The 20,884-nt window shown below is 41.9% G+C and overlaps 1 protein-coding gene across 3 annotated transcripts in view; it reads right to left on the reverse strand.

Annotated features, from left to right (window-relative positions):
- SH3BGRL2 (SH3 domain binding glutamate rich protein like 2) overlaps positions 1 to 19,888 on the reverse strand; it is a 31,519-nt gene extending 11,631 nt beyond the window's left edge. The window contains exons 1-2 of one of the 3 annotated variants that reach the window (XM_077487339.1): positions 19,514 to 19,888; positions 6,424 to 6,609 (exon numbers count right to left, since the gene is read on the reverse strand). In XM_077487339.1, the coding sequence (XP_077343465.1) occupies positions 6,424 to 6,609; positions 19,514 to 19,558 (231 nt within the window). In that variant the 5' untranslated portion in view covers positions 19,559 to 19,888. Of the gene's footprint in view, positions 1 to 6,423; positions 6,610 to 10,169; positions 10,272 to 19,513 lie in introns of those variants that run through there. The other 2 variants (XM_077487340.1, XM_077487341.1) reach the window with 2 other exon arrangements.
- Between the last annotated feature and the right edge of the window lie 996 nt (positions 19,889 to 20,884).

Raw genomic sequence — 20,884 nt, forward strand, 5'->3', positions numbered from 1 at the left:
CAAGTTCAAACCAAATTACAGCCCGGCCTGCCCTAAAAGTGACGGCCCCCAGGGTATGTTTTACCACCTGCTATGGACATGTCCAAGGCTTCAGGAATTCTGGTCCCAAGTGGTGAAATTTCTAAACCATGGCATGGGATCACCCTTATCCTCATGTCCCCGTCAATGCCTACTTGGCATCCTCTTCCTACCTGAAGAGAAAAAAAAAAAAAAAAAAAGTACACTTTTGTGCCGGAATCATTGTTCCTCGCCAGGATGCAAATTGCTCGCACCTGGATTAGGGCGCCCCCCCACCATCCAACAATGGAGGGGGGCAGTTATTGCCACCCTTCCCTACAAAAGGGTGCTGTAGGTGCATAGAGGCTGTCCAATCAAGTTCAATAAAATATGGGAAAGATGGGTGGAAGACTCGTCCACATGCACGGAACAGGACTAGTCCTTTATTACATTGCCGACTTTTGGTGTGTCCCAGAGCATAATTGGTCGTCTCCTACTGGTGCGCCCTAATAGCCGGTATTTACAACACTGTGGTTGCTCTGTGTGCCCTTGTGGTTGATTGCTGTATGTTGCCCTCCCGGACCACCCTAAGGTATACCCCATCATGATCCCTAGGAGGACCGTAACCATTTTTCTATACTGTATGCATTCTGTATCAATAAGTGTCAGATGTGATCTCCTTAAATTTGGTGCATGTTGCACTTGTATATGTATTCTCCGTTTACATGCTCAATAAACGTTTTGCTGATTTAAAAAAATAAAAATAATAATAATAATATTATGAGTACACCCCTCACATTTCTGTAAATATATTATAATCTTTTTATGTGACAACAACGAAGAAATTACACTTTGCTACAAAGTAAAGTAGTGAGTGTAGAGCTTGTATTACATTGTAAAAAAAATTAAATAAAATAAACTGTCCCCTCATAATAACTCAACACAGCCATTAAGGTCAAAACTGCTGGCAACAAAAAGTGAGTATACCCCTAAGTGAAAATGGACAAATTGGGCCCAATTAGTAATTTTTCCTCCCTGGTGTTATGTGACCCGTTATTGTTACAAGATCTCAGGTGTGAATAGGGAGCAGGTGTGTTAAATTTGGTGTCATCGCTCACTCTCTCATACTGGTCACTGGAAGGTCAACATGGCACCTCATGGCAAAGAAGTCTCTGAGGATCTGAAAAAAGAATTGTTGCTCTACAGAAAAATGGCCTAGGCTATAAGATGGATTGCTAAGACCCTGAAACTAAGCTGCAGCACAGTGGCCAAGACCATACAGAGGTTTAACAAGACAGGTTCCTCTCAGAACAGGCCTCACCATGGTAGACCAAAGAAGTTGAGTGCACGTGCTCAGTGTCATATCCAGAGGTTGTCTTTGGGAAATAGACAAACGAGTGCTGCCAGCAATGCTGCAGAGGTTGAAGGGGTGAGGGGGTCAGCCTGTCAGTGCTCAGACCATATGCCGCACACAAATTGGTCTGCATGGCTGTTGTCCCAGAAGGAAGTCTCTTCTAAAGATGATGCACAAGAAAGCCTGCAAACAGTTTGCTGAAGACAAGCAGACTAAGGACATGGATTACTGGAACCATGTCCTGCTGTCTGATGAGACCAAGATAAACTTATTTGGTTCAGATGGTGTCAAGGCAAACCAGGTGAAGTACAAAGACAAGTGTGTCTTACCTACAGTTAAACATGGTGGTTGGAGTGTCATGCTCTGGAGCTGCAATTCATTGAGGGAACCACGAATGCCAACATGTACTGTGACATACTGAAGCAGAACATGATCCCCTCTCTTCGGAGACTGGACCGCAGGGCAGCATTTCAACATAACGACCCCAAACACATCTCCAAGATGACCACTGCCTGCTAAAGAAGCCGGGGGTAAAGGTAATGGACTAGCCAAGCTTATCTCCAGACCTGGGGCTTCCTCAAATGGAAGGTGGAGGAATGCAAGGTCTCCAACATCCACCAGCTCTGCGATGTCATCATAGACTCCAGTTGCAACCTGTGAAGCTCTGGTGAGCTCCATGCCCAAGAGGGTTAAGGCAGTGCTGGAAAAAAAAAAAAAAAAAAAAAAAAAAAAAGAAGGGTTGCCAAAATAGACACTTTGGGCTCAATTTGGATATTTTCACTTAAGGGCGTACTCCCTTTTATTGCCAGCGGTTTAGACATTAATGGCTGTGTGTTTAATTATTTTGAGGGGACAGCAAATTTACACTGTTATACACACACTACTTTACATTGTAGCAAAGTGTAATTTCTTCAGTGTTGTCACATGAAAAGATATAATAAAATATTTACAAAAAATGTGAGTGGTATACTCACTTTTGGGAGATACTGTATACTATAGAGCACCCCTATAGCAAGGTAAAAAAAAAAAAAAAAAAAAAAAATTATATATATATATCATATACACACTGCCTTTAGAACAACCCCCACTTCCTGCCCAGGACTACATATGCCATGAGACTTTGCTCCTGACAAATTTACAAGTTCTCAGGCACTTACTGACATGTATGGATGGTGTACTGAGCTGTAGGTGTGCTGTACTATTTTTTTTTCTAATATGTAAACACATAATGCATTCGGTATGCAGTCCAACTAATCGATTAGTTATTTTGGGCCTAAATTGATCAATCCTGATGTATTGACTGCCCATCTCATTTCTTGAGCCCTTGAAATCTCAAGACAGTACAAATAACCCCCAAATTACCCCTGTGAGGGTAGACAGTAGACAGTCAAATTTTTGGAAAACGTTTGAAAGAAAGTGGAAATGTTTTTATTTTATTTTTAAAACACAAAGTTGTCAATTTATAGGAGATTTCTAAAATACATTGTGCACATAGCAAGAATTACACCCAAAATACATTCTGCTACTCCTCCCGAGTATGGCGATACCACATGTGATACTTTTTGACAGCCTGGCCACATAAAGAGGCCCAACATCTAAGCAGCACCATCAGGTGTTTTACAGACATAAAATTACAAATCTAATTTCCTGACAGAAGGCCCTTCATATTTCTAACACATACCATGTACATACTAGGAATTACAGTGCAGTGATCCAGGCAGCAGGCAGGGACACGGTCAGAGACAACAAAAGGAATTGTCCAGGCAGCAATACTATCCATAGTCAGTACAGGCAGCAAGCATAGATATGGGTCAGCACAGCCAAAGTATTAGTTCAGGCAACAGGCAGGAACATCAAGTTCAGGGCCTCAGGAAAGAATGGGCACAGGGTAGAGGCTTCTTCCCACCCAAATCTCTTTGAACCCTCCGGTCTCTAGACCCTGATCTGGGAATTGCAAAACCCAGAGAAAAAACAAAAACTGTTTTTCTCTACTCAGAACACTATTCTGAAGCCACTCATGTGCGAGACTCCTGTGTTATCTTGAATCCCACTACTACAGTAGGAGGGCAAAAGATTAGTCCAAGCAGCAGGAAAAAAAACATGGTCAATTAAAGAGGAAGTAAACCCTAATGGGTTTACTTCCTCTTTTTTTTCCCTGCAAAGGTAAAGCATAATGGACTACTATGCATCGCATAGTAGCTCATTATGTGTCACTTACCTGACACAGGAGCCAGCGAAGTCGCCGCTGATCCCTGTAGTCCGCCGCGTCCATCTTGCTGGTGGCGTCTCGCAGCTCCGACCAATGACAGCGGCGAAGCCGCGATGACGTCACTCCCGCGCATGCGCACGGGAGTCGCACCTCGCAGCTCCGCCGCTGTCATACGGCGAGGCCGCGATGACGTCACTCCCGCGCATGCGCACGGGAGTCGACAAATTTGGCAAATCCATTCTTGGATTTGCCGCATTTAGTGCGCATGCGCGCCGCTGTCTACGGCGCATGCGCCGTAGACAGCGGTGCCCATTTTCGGGCAAATATCTCCTAAACCATATAGGTTTAGGAGATATTGCTTGGACCTACAGGTAAGCCTTAATCTAGGCTTACCTATAGGTCCAAGTTGTTTGGAAGGGTTTACTTCCTCTTTAACAGGCTGAGGTCAGTTCAGGTGGAAGGCAGAAGCATGGTGGATAAACATTGCAGACAGCAGGCAGAGGCATAAACGATAAACAGGCTGGGGTCAGTTCAGGTGGAAGGCAGTGGCATGATGGGTTGAGGCAGAAAGCAAATGATCAGCACATACAGTATACAGGAAATGGTAGGCTGTTAGAGATATATGCAAAAAATTTTGTGACGTTTGAAAATGTCAAAAGCAGTCTCCGATGCATAGGCCCACTTGGGAGGGACATTGGGGACAATGAAAACTGGCGTCTCTTCTAACTCCCCTTCTGCTGCCTACCCTACATCTTTTTTGGCAACTTCAGCCGGCTTCTGTTGGTGGAACGTTCTCAGTGAAATGGCACTCATGAAATCAGCTCACAGAATTGGTTTGCTCCTGCGTATTAGGTTATAACCAGTCTGTTTCGTTAGAGTCAAATGAACGCACATCATTATATACTAAATCAGGTTGAAAGAAGAAAAAAAAAAAAAAAAAATGTAACCGACTCTGAAGAAGATGTAAATTGTCTATATAGATGCTTATTATACACCATTTTAATAGCATCTTTCGGAAGGTGAATAAATTCAGTGAAGCTAAATATGTTCTCATAGGGGAGTCCTCCATGACCAGGCTTATACAAGATCTTAAACCCATTGATTTAACAGTTTAAAAAAAAGAAAACTGGTTATATTCTAGGAATGCCAACTATCACATTTGCTTCTGTTCTCAACCAAACTGTAAAATCGTAAAATGTTCAGTGTCCTAACTAATGGCATTTGCTTATCAAACAGAGGCTAAAATGACAGCTTCCTTGACTGAAAAGGATAGGAGGGTTTAGTTCTGCTTTAAATCAGGTGCCATGGCACCATGATAAAAAATAAAAATAAATAAAAAACATAGTTCAGCAGATAAACCCAATGCATCTATGAAAAAAAATGTTTAATTATTTCTTTAAAATGCTACTATACCATAAGATCATTTTCTTTAATTAGGTCACAAGATTTGGTTTCCTAGAGGTAGAAATCTGCTGCCAATATACAGTGACGATTACAGACCAAAAAGAAACGGTTTCCCAGATCATGATTGATTTACTACCTGGTACGAGGTCCCTTTCACACGGGCACCTTCATGAAGCAGGATCCGCTTGCTCTTCTGGGGCTCTCTCCGCTGATCCCTGCTGAGCAGGTGGATGACAGGTCCGTGTCCGCTCTGCAGACATAGCCTGCTCTTTTCTATAGGGCAAGACGGATGGGAAAAACCCCTTTCACATGGGTGATCAAATCAAGTCCACCTGATCTTCGTCTATATGGAGCGGTTGATGTCAACAGACACATGCCCGCTGACACCCACAGCCATCTGATCCAATCCTGCTTCCTGCTGAAATAATGCAGATTGCATTCTATAGTTAGGCTAAGGTGTGGTTCCCGATTGTGGCTCTGTCTTTATATACTTTATTCATTATAAAATGATACACCCTGCCTGCACCAAGCTATGAATATTAGCTATAAAACACACAGAGAAATACTTACTGGGATAAGTAACATTTCTGGATGTCACTGTGGAGTCTTATCTGTGCTGTGCACATGGCACACAAAAAAACTTATCCAAAGTTTGTGTTTTTAGCCTCTTTACTAAGCAAATTGTGTGACATGAGAACTGGAGATAATACATTTCCTACAGTATTTAACTTGTAACATTTCTGTTACATCTCTTATGAAGATTTGTCCTGGGAAAATGTACAGTATAAACCATGTTTGTACCCACATACATATAAGAAACTACCTAGGAGCCAATAGGAGAAAAAAAAAAAAAAAAAAAAAAAAAAAAAAAGGGGGGGGGGGGGTTCAGAAATCTGTATATACACATTTATATATCTTCCTTTGGTGCAGCTTGTACCCATTAGCTGCTATATTGCTCAAATGTACCTATGTGGTGCGCACTTTAACTCAGACCTGGGTCACCATCAGAGGTGAGATTTTTGGCTCTCCTTAGGTTTTGGCTGTTGCCATCACCTTCTACTAAAAGGGTATAAATACTCTTAAACCTAGCGAATGGATCACATACACCAGATGAAAGAAGTCCTGCTCCACTTAGCAGAGGAATGCATGGTAAGAGGAGAATGAGCAGAAGAGGACAGGTTCTATAAAGTGGTAAATAATGGAAATGCTCAAGTGGCTGTCAAATGCTGTGTCCATGCAGCTGCTATATCCCAAATGACATGAATGGGGCTGCCTGCATGCATGGGTGTATGCTGTATTAGGCTCGTGTGTATAGGAGGCCTTATAAATATTGTTATAGTAAAAAATAAAAAAAAATAAAAAAACAGCTCACATTGTATATTTGAAAGTTGTCTAGCATGAATGCAATATAAACAGGTGAAAATGTTTAATAAAAATAAATTTATGCAGGCATACTCACCCCACAGTAGGTATCACCATAATATATCTGTGGTGGTAAAGGATTGCCATGCTCAGGCCATTTACTCTTTGGAATATTTTTGTACATCCATTGCCGCTTCTCTTCCGACATGGTAATATCCACAACTTCAAAATCAATATTGTGGGCTTCCAAATACTGCATTACTTCCTGTTGGTGCTTCTTCATCTGTTGGAGAGAACACGGGTTTAATGAATATGCCACAAGCTCACTGACCAATTCCATACCTCCCAACATTTTGAGATGGAAATGAGGGACATCTACTAACAAATGTAAGTAGGCATAGGACACACCCCCTGCCACACACCCTTAAAGGAGAATTAGCCAAAAAAAAAAAAAAAAAAAAAAGGAGTTAATTAAATCCACACAGACTTTTTTCCACCACTACTATTCCTTTATATTGGCTTTTGTACAAATGCAGGAATTTAGAAAATTGGATGAAAGGTTTAGCACTGGGAAACACCTTTTTGAACGATAAAAGGTGCATTTTATATACAATTATATAGATCAGACCAAAATGAGAGACAAATGAGGTGGATTGAGGGACAGAGGGACATTGCTCCAAATCAGGGACGACAGCCCCTCGAAATCAGGGACAATTGCAATTATACTTTAGTTCCAAACAGATGCTCCATGGCAGAATGGAATGGGCCTCATTCTGTGCTGTCACATACAGTATATGTGACCCTTTTTAGTGTATTTTGGAAGTGCGCTCAATCACGCACCTCTCAGCATTGACAGGGCTGTTATCCACAGTTCCCAGCCACAGAGTGACAATTGGCTGCTGGTAGGACAGGCTCCCAATGATATGATTATTGTGACAGGTAATCACACATTTAGGAAGCCTACAAAAAATGAAAAAAAATAAAATAAAAAGTCAGCAGCTACACATACTGTAGCTGCTGACTTAACATTAGAACACTTACTTGTCAATTGAGATGAATAAAATACAACTAAAACTTAAAAAATAAATAATTGCATTTTAGTCAAAAGACTAAGGGCCCTTTCACATGGACGTACCCGTGTATGGTCTCCACTTTGCTTAGCAGGGGATCGCTCTGTCGATCCACGCCAAGCAGGCAGATGACAGGTCTGTCTCTGCATACTGTGCAGCGACGGACCTGTCAGAGCATCGCTCTCCTCTATGGGGGAATCGGACGAAGATGGACTGTAGAGGGAGGGGGGGGATGAACTCGGAGTGATCTCAGAAGTGGGAACGGGTACCTGCTCCCCGTCTGAAAAGTGCCAAATATGGCTCCGGAAAGGGGGGGGGCTTGTATGATAAGCAGAGCTTTTACTTTTGGGTGGAACTCCACTTTCATTTCCTGCACTGGGGACCAGGCATTTTTCCCTGCTCATTATCATAGACACTGGTCCTCTCCCCACACCTGGGTTCTTCTGCCTCTGGAGACTATGAGAAAAGAGCCCGGCAGCTGCTAGTGTCACATCCAACAATAGGAGGCAGTGATGAGGACCCAGGGATGTAAACAGAAGAGAGATAACGCATCAATAGTTGGAGGGGGTGGGGTTGCTGATACCTTGTAGGTTGAGCTTTAAAAACGGAGTTTCAGCCAAACACTTTTTTTTTCCAAGTCAGCAGCTACAAACACTGTCCTTACCTGTCCAGGAAGCCAGCGATGTCAGACGCCTGCCCCCCCCCCCCCCCCGAAGCTGTTCCGTCCATTAGATTGGGTGCAGGCACCGGCATTCTAACTAAGGGAAACCGGTAGTGGAGCCTTGAGACTTCACAGCTGATTTCCTACTGCCCATATGCAAGTTGCGCATCACTTTGTGAACGGGGGTGGGGTGCTCACCACACAAGAGGACATGATGTCCTGCACTGCAGCCCGGCTGGAATGGAAGTACAATCAGTACTTCAGAAGAAACAAACACGCTTTGGAAAAAAAAAAAAAAAATGTTTTAAACTATCCAAAAACAAGGGGTAGAGGGTGGTCGTTAAGTTTAAGACCACCTTTCAAAAGTGGTTGGAACGCTGGTTTAAACCATTTACCACTAAATGAAAGTTCCCCAAAAAAATAAAAAATAAATAGCATGTATGCATAAAAAAAAAAAAAAAAAAAAAACACACACACACACACACACACACACACACACACACACACCAGTAACTTTCTTTTCATAAAATTTTTATATTGTGTGTAGTGGGTACTACAAACTCTGGGGCATGTCAAGTAGATGTAGAATGGATCAAGTAGTAAACAGCAAGAATCAAAAAAAATAAAAAAAAAAAAAATATATATATATATATATATATATATATATATATATATATATATATATATATATATATATATATATATATATATTTCCACAATACGACAGCACATTTACAATAGGAGGGACAGCCGAACTAATACTGCTGACCAAAAAAAAAGCAGAACTCATCACCATGCATGCCAACATCATAGCATGCAACTACTGTAATACAAACTATTTACAGTATACACAATTTTGGGGGGGGGGGGGGGGGGGAAGAGAAGAGAACCCACAACAACCTACACAGGCTAAAGAAGAATCTATGCTGGCAAATCCGCACATTTCACAAAAGCATTAATACAAACTGTACTCTTAAATTGCCCCTCCCCATACCAGAGACGTGATAATCTTGACAAGGAAGGTTCATGTGTACAGCAAGATACGCAATGCAAACAGTCTTCCATTTACAAACAGCATTGTCTTCAATGCATTAAATGAAAACTGAGAATTCACACAAGACAAAAATGCCAGCAAAACCAAACACACTGCTGATATTTGAAGTTTAGCGATTCCTATTATGTGGTATGCATACCAGAGATGAACTGAACCTTGACAAGTAGTGTTGCTTGTATAGCGTGGGGACACTACACAAGCATTGGCACTAAACTGCTACATACAGTATGTTCTCCATTGTGGTTTCAGATGTTCCAGCAACCATTTTTTTCTAAGATGCAGGGGCCACCCAGCTTGTACAAAGCAATAACAGGCTGAGAGGAGCCATCACTGCTCACATGTATTTCGCACACCAGAGTCTAACTGCTGTTAGGAACGGATGTCAGGGCCACCTGGATGCATCTGTCTGCACCCGAGGGTGCTCATCCAGCCCCAACAAAAAGTAAGCCCTGGGTATGTGGATACATGTATAAGGACAGCTCCTGTCAGCCTGTCATTACTTTGTACAGGCTGGGCAGTCTCTGCTGTTTGCATACTCTTGTGATTCTAGTCACATAATCAGATGATTCTTGCAGCTGGAATCCAGTGTAGGCATGTCACCACCCATGTGAACGAGGCCTCAAAAAATGTGCTTCTGTTTATAGATAAATAAGAAGGTGAATATAAATCTGCAAATCCAAATTACCACATAAATATCACCTTGTAGTGCTAGACTTACGTAAAAGATAACCTCATTAATTCTACCCCTCAATCAATAATCTGTTTCTCACGAAAACATATATAGAACCAAATATATGAAATTCAATTGAAAAATATACAATTCCTTGTAAAATATTTGTGAATAACAAACTGAATGTGATTATCCCAAAACACCACAATACAAGTGTTTATATTCTTTAAAACAGAAACAATAGTCCATAGGAAATAATAAAAAAAAAAAAAAGGATTCTTAAATGTTAAATCCTTTTCATGTGCAGATCTTATCAGTGTCCATATAGTAATGATAAAGCCTTCACCACACCATCAGTGTCCGTGACCCCCCTCGTTGGAGCACTCACCAGCTGCGGCGCCCAGCACTCTCGTGCCAAGCTAAATAGGCGTTAGATCTCTTAAAATGATGACAGCAGATGTTCAGCACTCAATGTATATTCTCCTTTAAGGCTTCAATAGGGCTACCCCTCAAAGCACCTCAGAAAGAAAAAAAAAAAAAAAAAAAAGAGACCTCCCATAGTGCAACACTGTAAAAAATCTTTAATTACAAAAATTAAAACCCACTCATTAATGCACTCACATAGACACAACTTGAACGAAAGCACTTCAAAATCACTACAATCCTCAGCAACAGCGCACTCTACTCCAAGGTATTGGTGGTCACAGTGGATACTGGTTGGATTAGCAGCACAGATACTGTCTCTCACCCTTCCTTCTGCTGTTTGGTACCTCACAGCGGAGCTCACAGTTCAAACACAGCGCCACACTCTCCCAGTTCTGTTCCTCGTGTTAGACACCTCCTTCCGCCTCGGTTACAGTGCTCAGTGTATCAAAGATAGTTGCCAGATAGCCACGCTAGCTGAGATGGCAGCCAAATACAGGACCATTCTGGATGAAAACCTGTTGGAGTCTGCAAAAGACCTGAAACTGGGATGGAGATTTATCTTCCAACAAGACAATGATCCCAAAACATACAGTAAAATCTACAAAGGAATGGTTCACAGATAAACGTATCCAGGTGTTAGAATGGCCAAGTCAAAGTCCAGACCTGAATCCAATTGAGAATCTGTGGAAAGAGCTGAAAACTGCTGTTCGCAAACGCTCTCCATCCAACCTCACCGAGCTCGAGCTGTTTTGCAAGGAAGAATGGGCAAGAATTTCAGTCTCTCGATGTGCAAAACTGATAGAGACATACCTCAAGCGACTTGCAGCTGTAATCGCAGCAAAAGGTGGCTCTACAAAGTATTAACACAAGGGGGCCGAATCATTTTGCACGCCCCACTTTTCATTTTTTTTATTAGTTAAAAAAAGTTTCAAAAATCAAATAGACTTCGTTCCACTTCACAATTGTGTCCCACTTGTTGGCGATTCTTCACAAAAAATAAAAATTTTATATCTTTATGTTTGAAGCCTGAAATGTGGCAAATACACTATATTATATATATATATATATATATATATATATATATATATATATATATATATATATATATACACACACACACACACACACACACACACACACACACCACCTATGGAAAGCAACTCGCCATCATGATATGACCTCTATTTCTAGAAAGGTCAATGTTGTCAAGTCGAGTACCATCCGATGTCAGTACAGTAGAAAGTCTCTAGAGACCGGCTGACATTTGTCACGTGTGTACAGCTGCCCAAAAAGCTTCTGTCAGATGAGCATGCTGGAAACCAGGAGGAGGGCGGCCCCTCTGTCAGAACAAATTGGGAAAGATCGCTGCACTAACATTGTGTTAGTAACAGCAATCTGTCAGCTTCCCCCCCCCCCCCCCCCCCATTCAGCCCGCTAGGTTGGAAAAAAAAATAAAAAATAACACACACACACACACACACACACACACACACACATTTGAGCTGGCAATACATTATACAATTTTCTTATGATTTACCTTCAAATATGTAGGGCAAGGGCCTGCCTGTCTGCATATAAATTAAAAGGGTTTCGGTTTGACCTCATATTAAATGGTTTTGGTAAATCTAAAGGAAAATTTTACAACACAATTGTATAATGCGAGGCCAGCTTTATGGTGTGTGCCAGGCCTCAGCAGTAACTCAGGATGTCAGAATGTTTGCCTCAAAATCGGAAAGGAGTTCATCTGTCACCTTGACATATCTAGAAATCATATGTTGCGATGTGCAAAACACTTCTCTTAGTGTAAAATCACTATAGATACTTTATTTAAAAAGATAAAATCCATAAACTTGAGTGCCCAACAGTTAAATGCATATGGGAAAACGATAAGTATACAATGCACCTCAATGGTTACATGGCTATCAGCAGGGCCGGGACAAGAGGTGGGCAGGAGGGGCGGCTGCCCTGGGTACTGTGGTATCAAGTGAGGTTCGGGGGCAGCAGGTGGTATGAATTGTTCTAGGAGGGGAAATTTTAGGTGGTGTGGTGATTTGAGGGGAGGGGGAAGATTTGTATTGAGTGGGGAGATGGAGGAAGAGGACTTGTGCTAGATAAAAAAGGTAATATTGTGGGGGGGGAGAGAGGAGCTTTGTGCTAGGACGGAAAAAAAATAAAAAAATAAAAAAAAAGGATTTGGAGGGGGATTGTTGGAGGGCAGAGGATTCATGCTAGGAAAAAGGGGAATTTTGTAGTGTATAGTGGCACAATTTGGCATATTTGCCCTGGGCTCTAGATGACCTTGTACTGGCACAGGCTACCAGTAGACCGTCTCAGCAAAAAACAGGCAGCCTGAGTATAAAAATAAATAAATAAAATAAAATTTAAAAAACATGATGACCTCACCACAAGTTGTCATCCTACATAAGTTTGTTTCATCTGTAGAAGTTCTTTATTGGATTTAATGAAAATAAAAATTTATAAATGAAATGCCATTGTGAAAATATTGAAAAAGTAAAGAAATAAAAAAATGACAGGGGTTATAACCCACTTGCACTCTAGCCATCCATTTAGTGAAGGGACACTATAAAGGAAGGAAGAAGATAACAAGGGCTGTGTGGTCAAGTAACTGAAAGATGAACCACTTGCCGACCAGCCGCTGTCATCCTTCGGCAGGTCGGCACATTCCCATGATAAAAATCGCCATAGCTGTAGTCTGCTCTTTTAAGAGCTATAGGCCTGCTGCATGGCGGGGGAGCCAATGTGCATGGCCGCGATCACTCCACAGAGCCAGAACAGGGGATCTGTCAATGTATACAACAGATCACCGTTCTGAAAGGGGAGTAGAGAGTGATCCTCTGCTCCTAGTGAACAGGAACAGCGATCTCTCTCCTCCTCCAGTCAGTACACTGCCCCCACAGTTAGAAACACCTCCCTGGGAACACATTTAACCCCTTGATCACCACTATTTCTAGCCCCTTCCCTGCCAGTGTCATTTATACAGTAACCAGTGCATTTTGCAAGTCCCAAAAGAGTGTCAAAAGTGTCTGATCTGTCCACCGCAATGTCACAGTCCCACAAAACAAAAAATAAAATAAAAGCGCAATAAGAGCACAAAAAACTGCATAAGTGATCGAGTTCCGCCAAAATGCCACACATAATAAATAAGCAATATAAGTAATAAACCTGTTGCTAAGATTCTGCATTGGTCTTTCTAACCTAACCATGTTGCTAAAAAATCAAACAAAATGGTAGCCGCTTATCTCATCACCATGGACAATCAACAAAATAACCAACCAGGGAGTGTGTGTGTGTGTGTGTGTGTGCGTTTTACACAAAAGAAACTTTATTTTATGGGCAATAAACCCTGTGGAATTACATCATTTTAAATAGCATTTGACCTATAATCATGTAGCTGCTATATACATTTGCAAACAATACTACCACAAGTAGGTCACGTACACAAGGTATACAGAACACATTGTCCTGAACAAAGTCATTGGGGCCAGCAACAACATGAACAGTTTAAGTAAAAGTAAAGGCAGGTACAAATTTTTCATATAATATAATTCCTTAATAATGAGAAGTAGACATTCTCTACTTTTAATATGCATCAGGAGCCAGGAGTTTGCCTTTACATGCAGCCATAAATATTGGAGTCAAACTGAAACCATGTATAAAACAAGGTAAACAGGCACCATACATTTTAGGCCTCATGCACACTTGAGCTGAAAAACGCTGCTCATGTTAACATGATACTTAAAAAGTTTTTGTTTTTTTTGTAAGTTCATAGCCATATTGGGTGGCAGGTTGGACACACCTGGTTTAGATGGTTGAGTCACTGCCTCTAAATTCAAAATGATATGGGGCTTGACGGTGCCTAGACCCAAACACAGACCAGCTAGTGAATGACTCCCAAAAGGGATAAGGATATAAATTCCAAAAGGACATGGGACTTGATGAATGAATGAATGAATGAATGAAATACTTATATAGCGCACAATGCGAACTGAATCGCCTCTAGGCGCTGTGGCGAGCTTTGATCATCTGCTAAAAGAGGAAGGTCTTAAGTTTTTTCCTAAAAGCCAGGTGATTTTCTTCCAAACGGATGTCGATTGGTAGAGCATTCCATAGCCGGGGCCCATGGACAGCGAATCTCCGATCCCCCTTGGATTTATACCGGGCTTTGGGCACAAGGAGGAGGTTTTTGTTAGCAGATCGAAGACTGCAGTTTGGTGTGTAATGATTTATTTTCTCCATTAGGGATTGCAGAGCTTCTCTATGCACGCATTTATGGGTGAGGCAAAGGGTTTTGAACGTGATCCGATTTTTTACAGTTAGCCAATGTAAGCTCCTCAGCGAAGGAGAGATGGATTCCCATGTTTTTTTTCCTGTTATCAGCCTTGCCGCCGTGTTTTGGATAAGTTGTAATTGCGCAAGTTGATATTGAGGTAATCCTATGTAAAGCGAGTCTGCGTAGTCCAGTCGCGAATTGATGATTGTTCCAACTACCACTGCCTTGTCCTCCTTTGGGATAAAAGGGATGAGTCTGCGAAGCATGCGCAGCAGATGGTGAGATCCCCTGACTACTGTTCGTATTTGCGCATCCATTGACATTGTGCGTCTAATATAACCCCAAGACTCTTGGCTTTGGTTTTTGGGGAGATAGCCTGCCCAAAGGCAGTTATTGGAGAGCAGGGGGTGTTGGTTGCGGGTTTATGATTTGGGTGCAAGATAAGCAGCTCTGTTTTTGATACGTTCAGTTGGAGGGAGTTGGTGGTCATCCAGTCCTCTATTGATCTGAGGCAATTTTCAAGTTGTTGGTGATCTTTTAACATTGATCGTTAAATAGTGTTGTGTGTCGTCAGCGTAAGAGTGGAAGCAAAGGTCTGAGCATCTGATGATTTGGAGCAGTGGGCGGATGTAAATGTTAAAGAGAACGGGTGACAAAGGAGAGCCTTGAGGGACCCCGCAGGTGACTGCCCGAGATTCGGAGAAGTATTTTCCTAGTTTCACTGTCTGTGACCGATTTCCTAGGAAGGACGCGAACCATTGGAGATCTATGTCTTGGACTCCGGCTACTTCTGTGAGGCGGACGAGTAGATGATGACTAGACTCAAAGACAGATCACTGCTACAGCAGAGAATGACCACCACAGACACATGAACTTACCACCACTACTGCCTCTAACCACTGCTACAGCCAGGAAAACAACAAAAAAAAAAAAAAAAAAGTAAACACTGCAGCAAAATTCACAATACAACAATTAGATGGTGGAAATCAAAGAATACTACAGATAGAGAGAGAGAGAGAGAGAGAGAGAGAGAGAGAGAGAGAGAGAGAGTGCCCATAATTAGAGCCAAAGCAGAACTGCCAGTCAAACCTTTGCAGATAGTAGTGACCACCACCATGCTACACCTATAAATTACGTACCACAATATTACCTGAATTGCTAAAAAATAATCATTACATAGTTACATAGTAGGTGAGGTTGAAAAAAGACACAAGTCCATCCTGTGTGTGTGATTATCTAAATCATTAGACATATCGACATACCATTTAAGCCACACACAAACTGAAGGCTTTCCACGCTTAGGAAACTACTATATAACATATTCAGGGACAGTCTGACAAAGTGGCCACCTTCCAACCTAGCTTCCTAATTTGTAAGCCACCACAAAAAATAAGCAAACCTCAGAATGAGTACCAGATGCTTGCCAAGAATTGAGGCAGTCTAGGGAATGAGAGTTAAAGTTTTTCCTCCAAAGATAGCATCTAACTGAAATGTGTGGGACATGCAGGAAGGCTGCACAAGTCATGCTACCTAATGGTGCATTGGGCTAGACTGGTGGTGCGAGATGCAGGTTGCATTGCCTATAGAGCTGGACCTTGGAAAGGCTGCAGATTTAGCAGTCAAATAATTCTTAATTATTAATCAGACTAGCCTGAGCTTCAGAAGACAGTACAGGAGGCAAGTTAAACTGTCTGGGGAAATCCTAGCTGGCTCTAACAGCTCCTGTATATATTTAAAAAAAAAAAAGTAAAATGTTTAAAAGACCGTGTCATCTATGACATCATCAGCTGGCTATCTATAGAAAACATTCCTCTCTGCTATTTAGTAGGCTGAAATGATCCCGTAACTAATGAATCAACAAACAGGTCCCTATATTCAAATATTTACAAAGGCTTGGTAATAGTGACAACAGTCTTACAGAAAAACAATGACAATGCAGACTTGAGCAATAGTGATATGAGAACAAAAACACACAAGAATACTAAAACAGATATTGTAAAACAATCACTTGGAGTACTGTCATGTTTAAACTTAAAAACAATATAACAGTCCCCAAGTCCCCTTTCACACATGCAGCAGTCTCTTAAGCCCCATACACACTATCAGTTTTTCTGCTGAGTTTTTCCTTCGAATTTACCAAAACCATATAATGAGGTCAAACCTTAGGAGTTTCAATGTGGCCTTTGCACCACATGGTTTTGGTAAACCTGAAGGAAAAACACAGAAAAAAAACTGAGTGAGTAGCGGGCTTTACTGTCTTCTGAAAAGTGATCTAAGGAGAAGTGCTTTCTAGAGAGGGATTGTGCAGCAGATTCCAGGCATCAGGGAGATCAGCCTCCAGAATGTGCATTTTTTGTTTCGTTTTGTTTTTTGCTCCCAAGATGCTTTTGTATTGAAATCACTATTCTTGTAATAAAGGCCCCTTTCACATGGGCAGTCCGATAATACCCAGCGATCAGTTTTCAGACAGATCTGATCAAAAACTCAATGTTAGTATATGGACAGATTGAATGTAAACTGTCCATGGCAGGAGAGGGGGAGCAGAGGACGCTCACACGCATCATGGAGTGGTTGGAGAGGGAAAGCCAAGAGAGCCGGGAGCACTGAGGAGTCGCTACCATGTCAGGGCCCTGAAGATAACACAATATGTGGAGCGCCGTGCTGAGTAGCCAGCCGTTTTGTGGCCTGGGCTGCCTGCTGAGGGGCAAGTGACGTCCGCCCGGGCTCCATTTGAGGGACACCGACCGATGAAGAGGGATCCAAACATAGGGAGGAGGGGGACTGGCTCTGTACTGGGGGATGGATGGAATCATACTTGGGATATATGGGGAATGGGGGCTGGCACTACACTAAGGGGTGGGACTGACACCATCAGGGATAGGAGGGCAGGAGAGGACTGGTACTATACCTAGGGCAGGATGATGGGGGAACTGGCAGGGCCTGCCACTATACCAGAAGCAGGACTGGCATTGAACCAGGTGATGGGGGCTTCCATGGTACCACAGGCAGGCAGTGATGGCTTTTAACCGTGTGAGAGTGTATTTTGTACCTTTTAGACATTAACTTGCAGTCATGCTGCACTTTCTGTCCTTTGTGTTCCCAGAGTCCATTCTAGCTTATCCCCCACCCACTTGCCCTCCCAGCCCCCCCTCCCCCATTCTGCCTACTCTTCCTAGGCAATAGGTATCGGCAAGTGGTATTGGCAAGCAAGTTAAAAAAGTTTTGGTACTCGTACTCAGTGTTAACAAAAAAATAGCATTGGTGCATCCCTAGCAGAAAGTATAAAAAGTCTTGCATTGGTGGCTAGCAAGGATAAGCTTGGGTTTGGTCTGAATCCAGAAGGAATGTCACTCGTGTCCACTTCCACCCAGTGAACTGCAGCCGGCAAAGTCCTTGCTCAGCAGCTGCACATTAACAAAGGGGCTGAGATGCTCATGACTAGGGACGAGCTCAGGTGTATCGGCATACAAGTCTAAACTGGCCAGAGCAATCAAAGCTGACAACGGCATTCCTCACTCCACAGCTGCACATACGCTATTGGTGTGTATATGTGCGGCTGCGGGGTTGGGAACACCATTTTTGACTGACAGCTTCCTGGCGGGATAGCTCAGACTCTTGTCCTAACATACTCATCATTGCTTGTGAAATCAACTTTAGATTGCTATGTGGAAATACCCTGGCTACAGTTGACTGGGCAGGAATGACAGCTTCTTTCCGGGTCTTCAAAAACCCAGGTTCATCCTTAGCAGCTAAGTGTAGCTGGGATATCAATTACTCAATGTCTACACCCAAGGAACTGTTGCAACCTCAGGAGGACCCCTAGAGTTTTACCGAACCCTGGTGGAGAAAGGCTGCTCTAATGTATTTGTTCCCCAGAAATATCATCTAAACCAACCTTTTAACCATGGAGGAACCCTTCCAATAATACTCAGGGCTTGGGTAACCACTGCTAAAAAGGATTTTATATACAAATTTGTCATCAGTAGAAAGAATACCCTCCTATAGAGGCAGCTAACATGATCTTAAGTGCTAGTGGTTAGCCAATTAAAAAAGGAGGAGGAGGAGGGAGGAGGACCACTGGCTCTATCAAGTGGCATTGGTACCATAACTATGTAGGCAACATCAGGTGGGAATATAATCCACCATTGTTCAAGGAACCTTAGGGTTCCACAGAACCCTAGTTGAGAAAGACTTTCTAAATTGCACGTCAGAGAAAAAAAATGCCCATGTACATTGGTGGTCAATGTACTGCTCTAGGAACCCCTAGAAAACTCTGGGTTGAGTAATGCGTAGCACACATGATCAGAAAGTCATAGCACAAACTTTTATTTCAGACTGATCGTGTAATCTATTCATTAATATGCAGCTTTCAAGAGCTAATAACGACAGTTCATCCAACAAAATCTAAAAAGGGACAAGAAGGAAAAACACCTCTTTACATTGATGGGAGACAAATCAGCCACTACTCAAGGAACCCCTAGCAATCTCTGGAGGAACCTTAGGATTCCACAGAACCCTGTCCAAGTAATGCTTTCTAAATTGTACGTCAGAGGATACATTCCCCTTGACATTAGTGGTCAATGTAGGTGGGGGACAAATCTGCCACTGCTCAAGGAACCCAGAGAAATCTCTGGAAACCTGGTTAAGAAAAGTCTAATCATTAACATCCCCAAGGCCATGAGAACAGATGCAAAAAAGGAGTTGGGGTGTTAAAACTAATTTATTAACAAAACAAATAAAAATAATATTATAATCTGAAAAATAGAAAACAGATTTAGACACTGCATGAAATAAATAAATTAAAAAAATAAAAAGGAAATTTAGGTTAAGTAATAATACATTTGGACTGTGTTGCACTAAAATGTGATCTCACCTGGTGAACTGAACTACAGCAAGTAATGAAAACAGAAAAGTAATGTTATGTATGTGTAGAGGAGCCAGAGTGAATACAGGAATTCCTAGTGACATTACACAGGACCCATCAGAAAAGTAAGCCCCATGTAAAGGAGACTTACCGTGGTAGAGCAGGATGAAGATGCTGTGTAAACCCTGGTCACCATCCTGCCTAGTAGTAGATGCAGCTCTACTCCTCCAGCAGCTGTCAATGCAGGTGTCCCCCACCTTCCGGTGTCACGATGGACTCTAGCAGTGGAACGACCCCGGGATCCGCTCCAACCTCCCGCACGGCTCTTTAACACACTCACTGACACCAACGTACAGCCAAGTAGAACCAGTTACCGCCTCTTCCACCGCCCTCACTGGGAAGGGAGGAGCGCTGGCAAAGGGCAGTGAGCCTGACTTTTCAGCTGCATCATCATCAAAACACATCAATAAGGATTAGTCCGGTCTGTGTACAATACAGCCCATAAAACACATGGACAGCCGACACATTCCAAATCTCCTATTCCCTACACTGATCATGTAGAGCCGACTCTTTGATAAGGCAGTCAACGGCAGTCAGTACTGCCATCATGTGTACGTGGGTGGTATTACAACATGCTGCTCCTAGCTAATTACTTGTGTTATTTATCACTTATTTATTTTATAAACCTGTTAGCACAAGTACAGCTATTGAGTGATACTATTTATATTTGCTCATTGAACATTTAGGTTTATTTTTACTAAAGTGGTTTAAACCTAAAGACAAAAATGGAATGTATTGCAGCTTACATATTTTTGCATGCAGTCGCTGCAGTTTTTTGTTTTTTTTTCAGTCTGGGGGGAGGGTAATGGTAAGTCATAACAGGATAAGAAAATCGGAAGTAAAATTTCGTACGATGAACGATCGGTCAACTATCTGATCATTATTATAATGCTTTCGACAGCTGATTCCAACTTTTCGGACAACAAAACCTGAAGGTTCAGGCTATAAAATTTTTATCGTGCACAAACACAACGTCCGATTTAAAAAAATCGTAAGAGCAATACATGCTCGGAAACGAAAGAATACATTGCAAAACAATTCAACGCATTACATCTCTTCCGAAGTTGTGTTCTGTCATACGAGAATCTTCGTAAGTTGAGTAACCTCTTCACTTTCGATTTCTTTTGGTGGTATTTGATTACCTCTGCATTTTTTATTTTTTGCGCTATAAGCAAAAACAGACCAACAATTTTGAAAATAAATAAATAAACAATATATTTTACTTTCTGAAAAAAAAATCCAATAAAAATGTTTTAATTTCTTCATAAATTCAGGCCAATATGTATTCTGTTACATATTTTTGGTCAAAAATAATCCCAATAAGCGTATATTGATTGGTTTGTGCAAAGGTTATAGCATCTACAAACTATGGGATATATACTGTAATGTTACATTTTTTTTAGTAATGGCGGCGATCAGCGAATTATAGCGGGACTGTGATATTGCGGCAGACATACTGACA

Source organism: Lithobates pipiens, unplaced genomic scaffold (genome assembly GCF_037356315.1).
Source record: "Lithobates pipiens isolate NorthernLeopardFrog02 unplaced genomic scaffold, aLitPip1_a1.2 Scaffold_18, whole genome shotgun sequence".
NCBI lineage: Eukaryota > Metazoa > Chordata > Amphibia > Anura > Ranidae > Lithobates > Lithobates pipiens.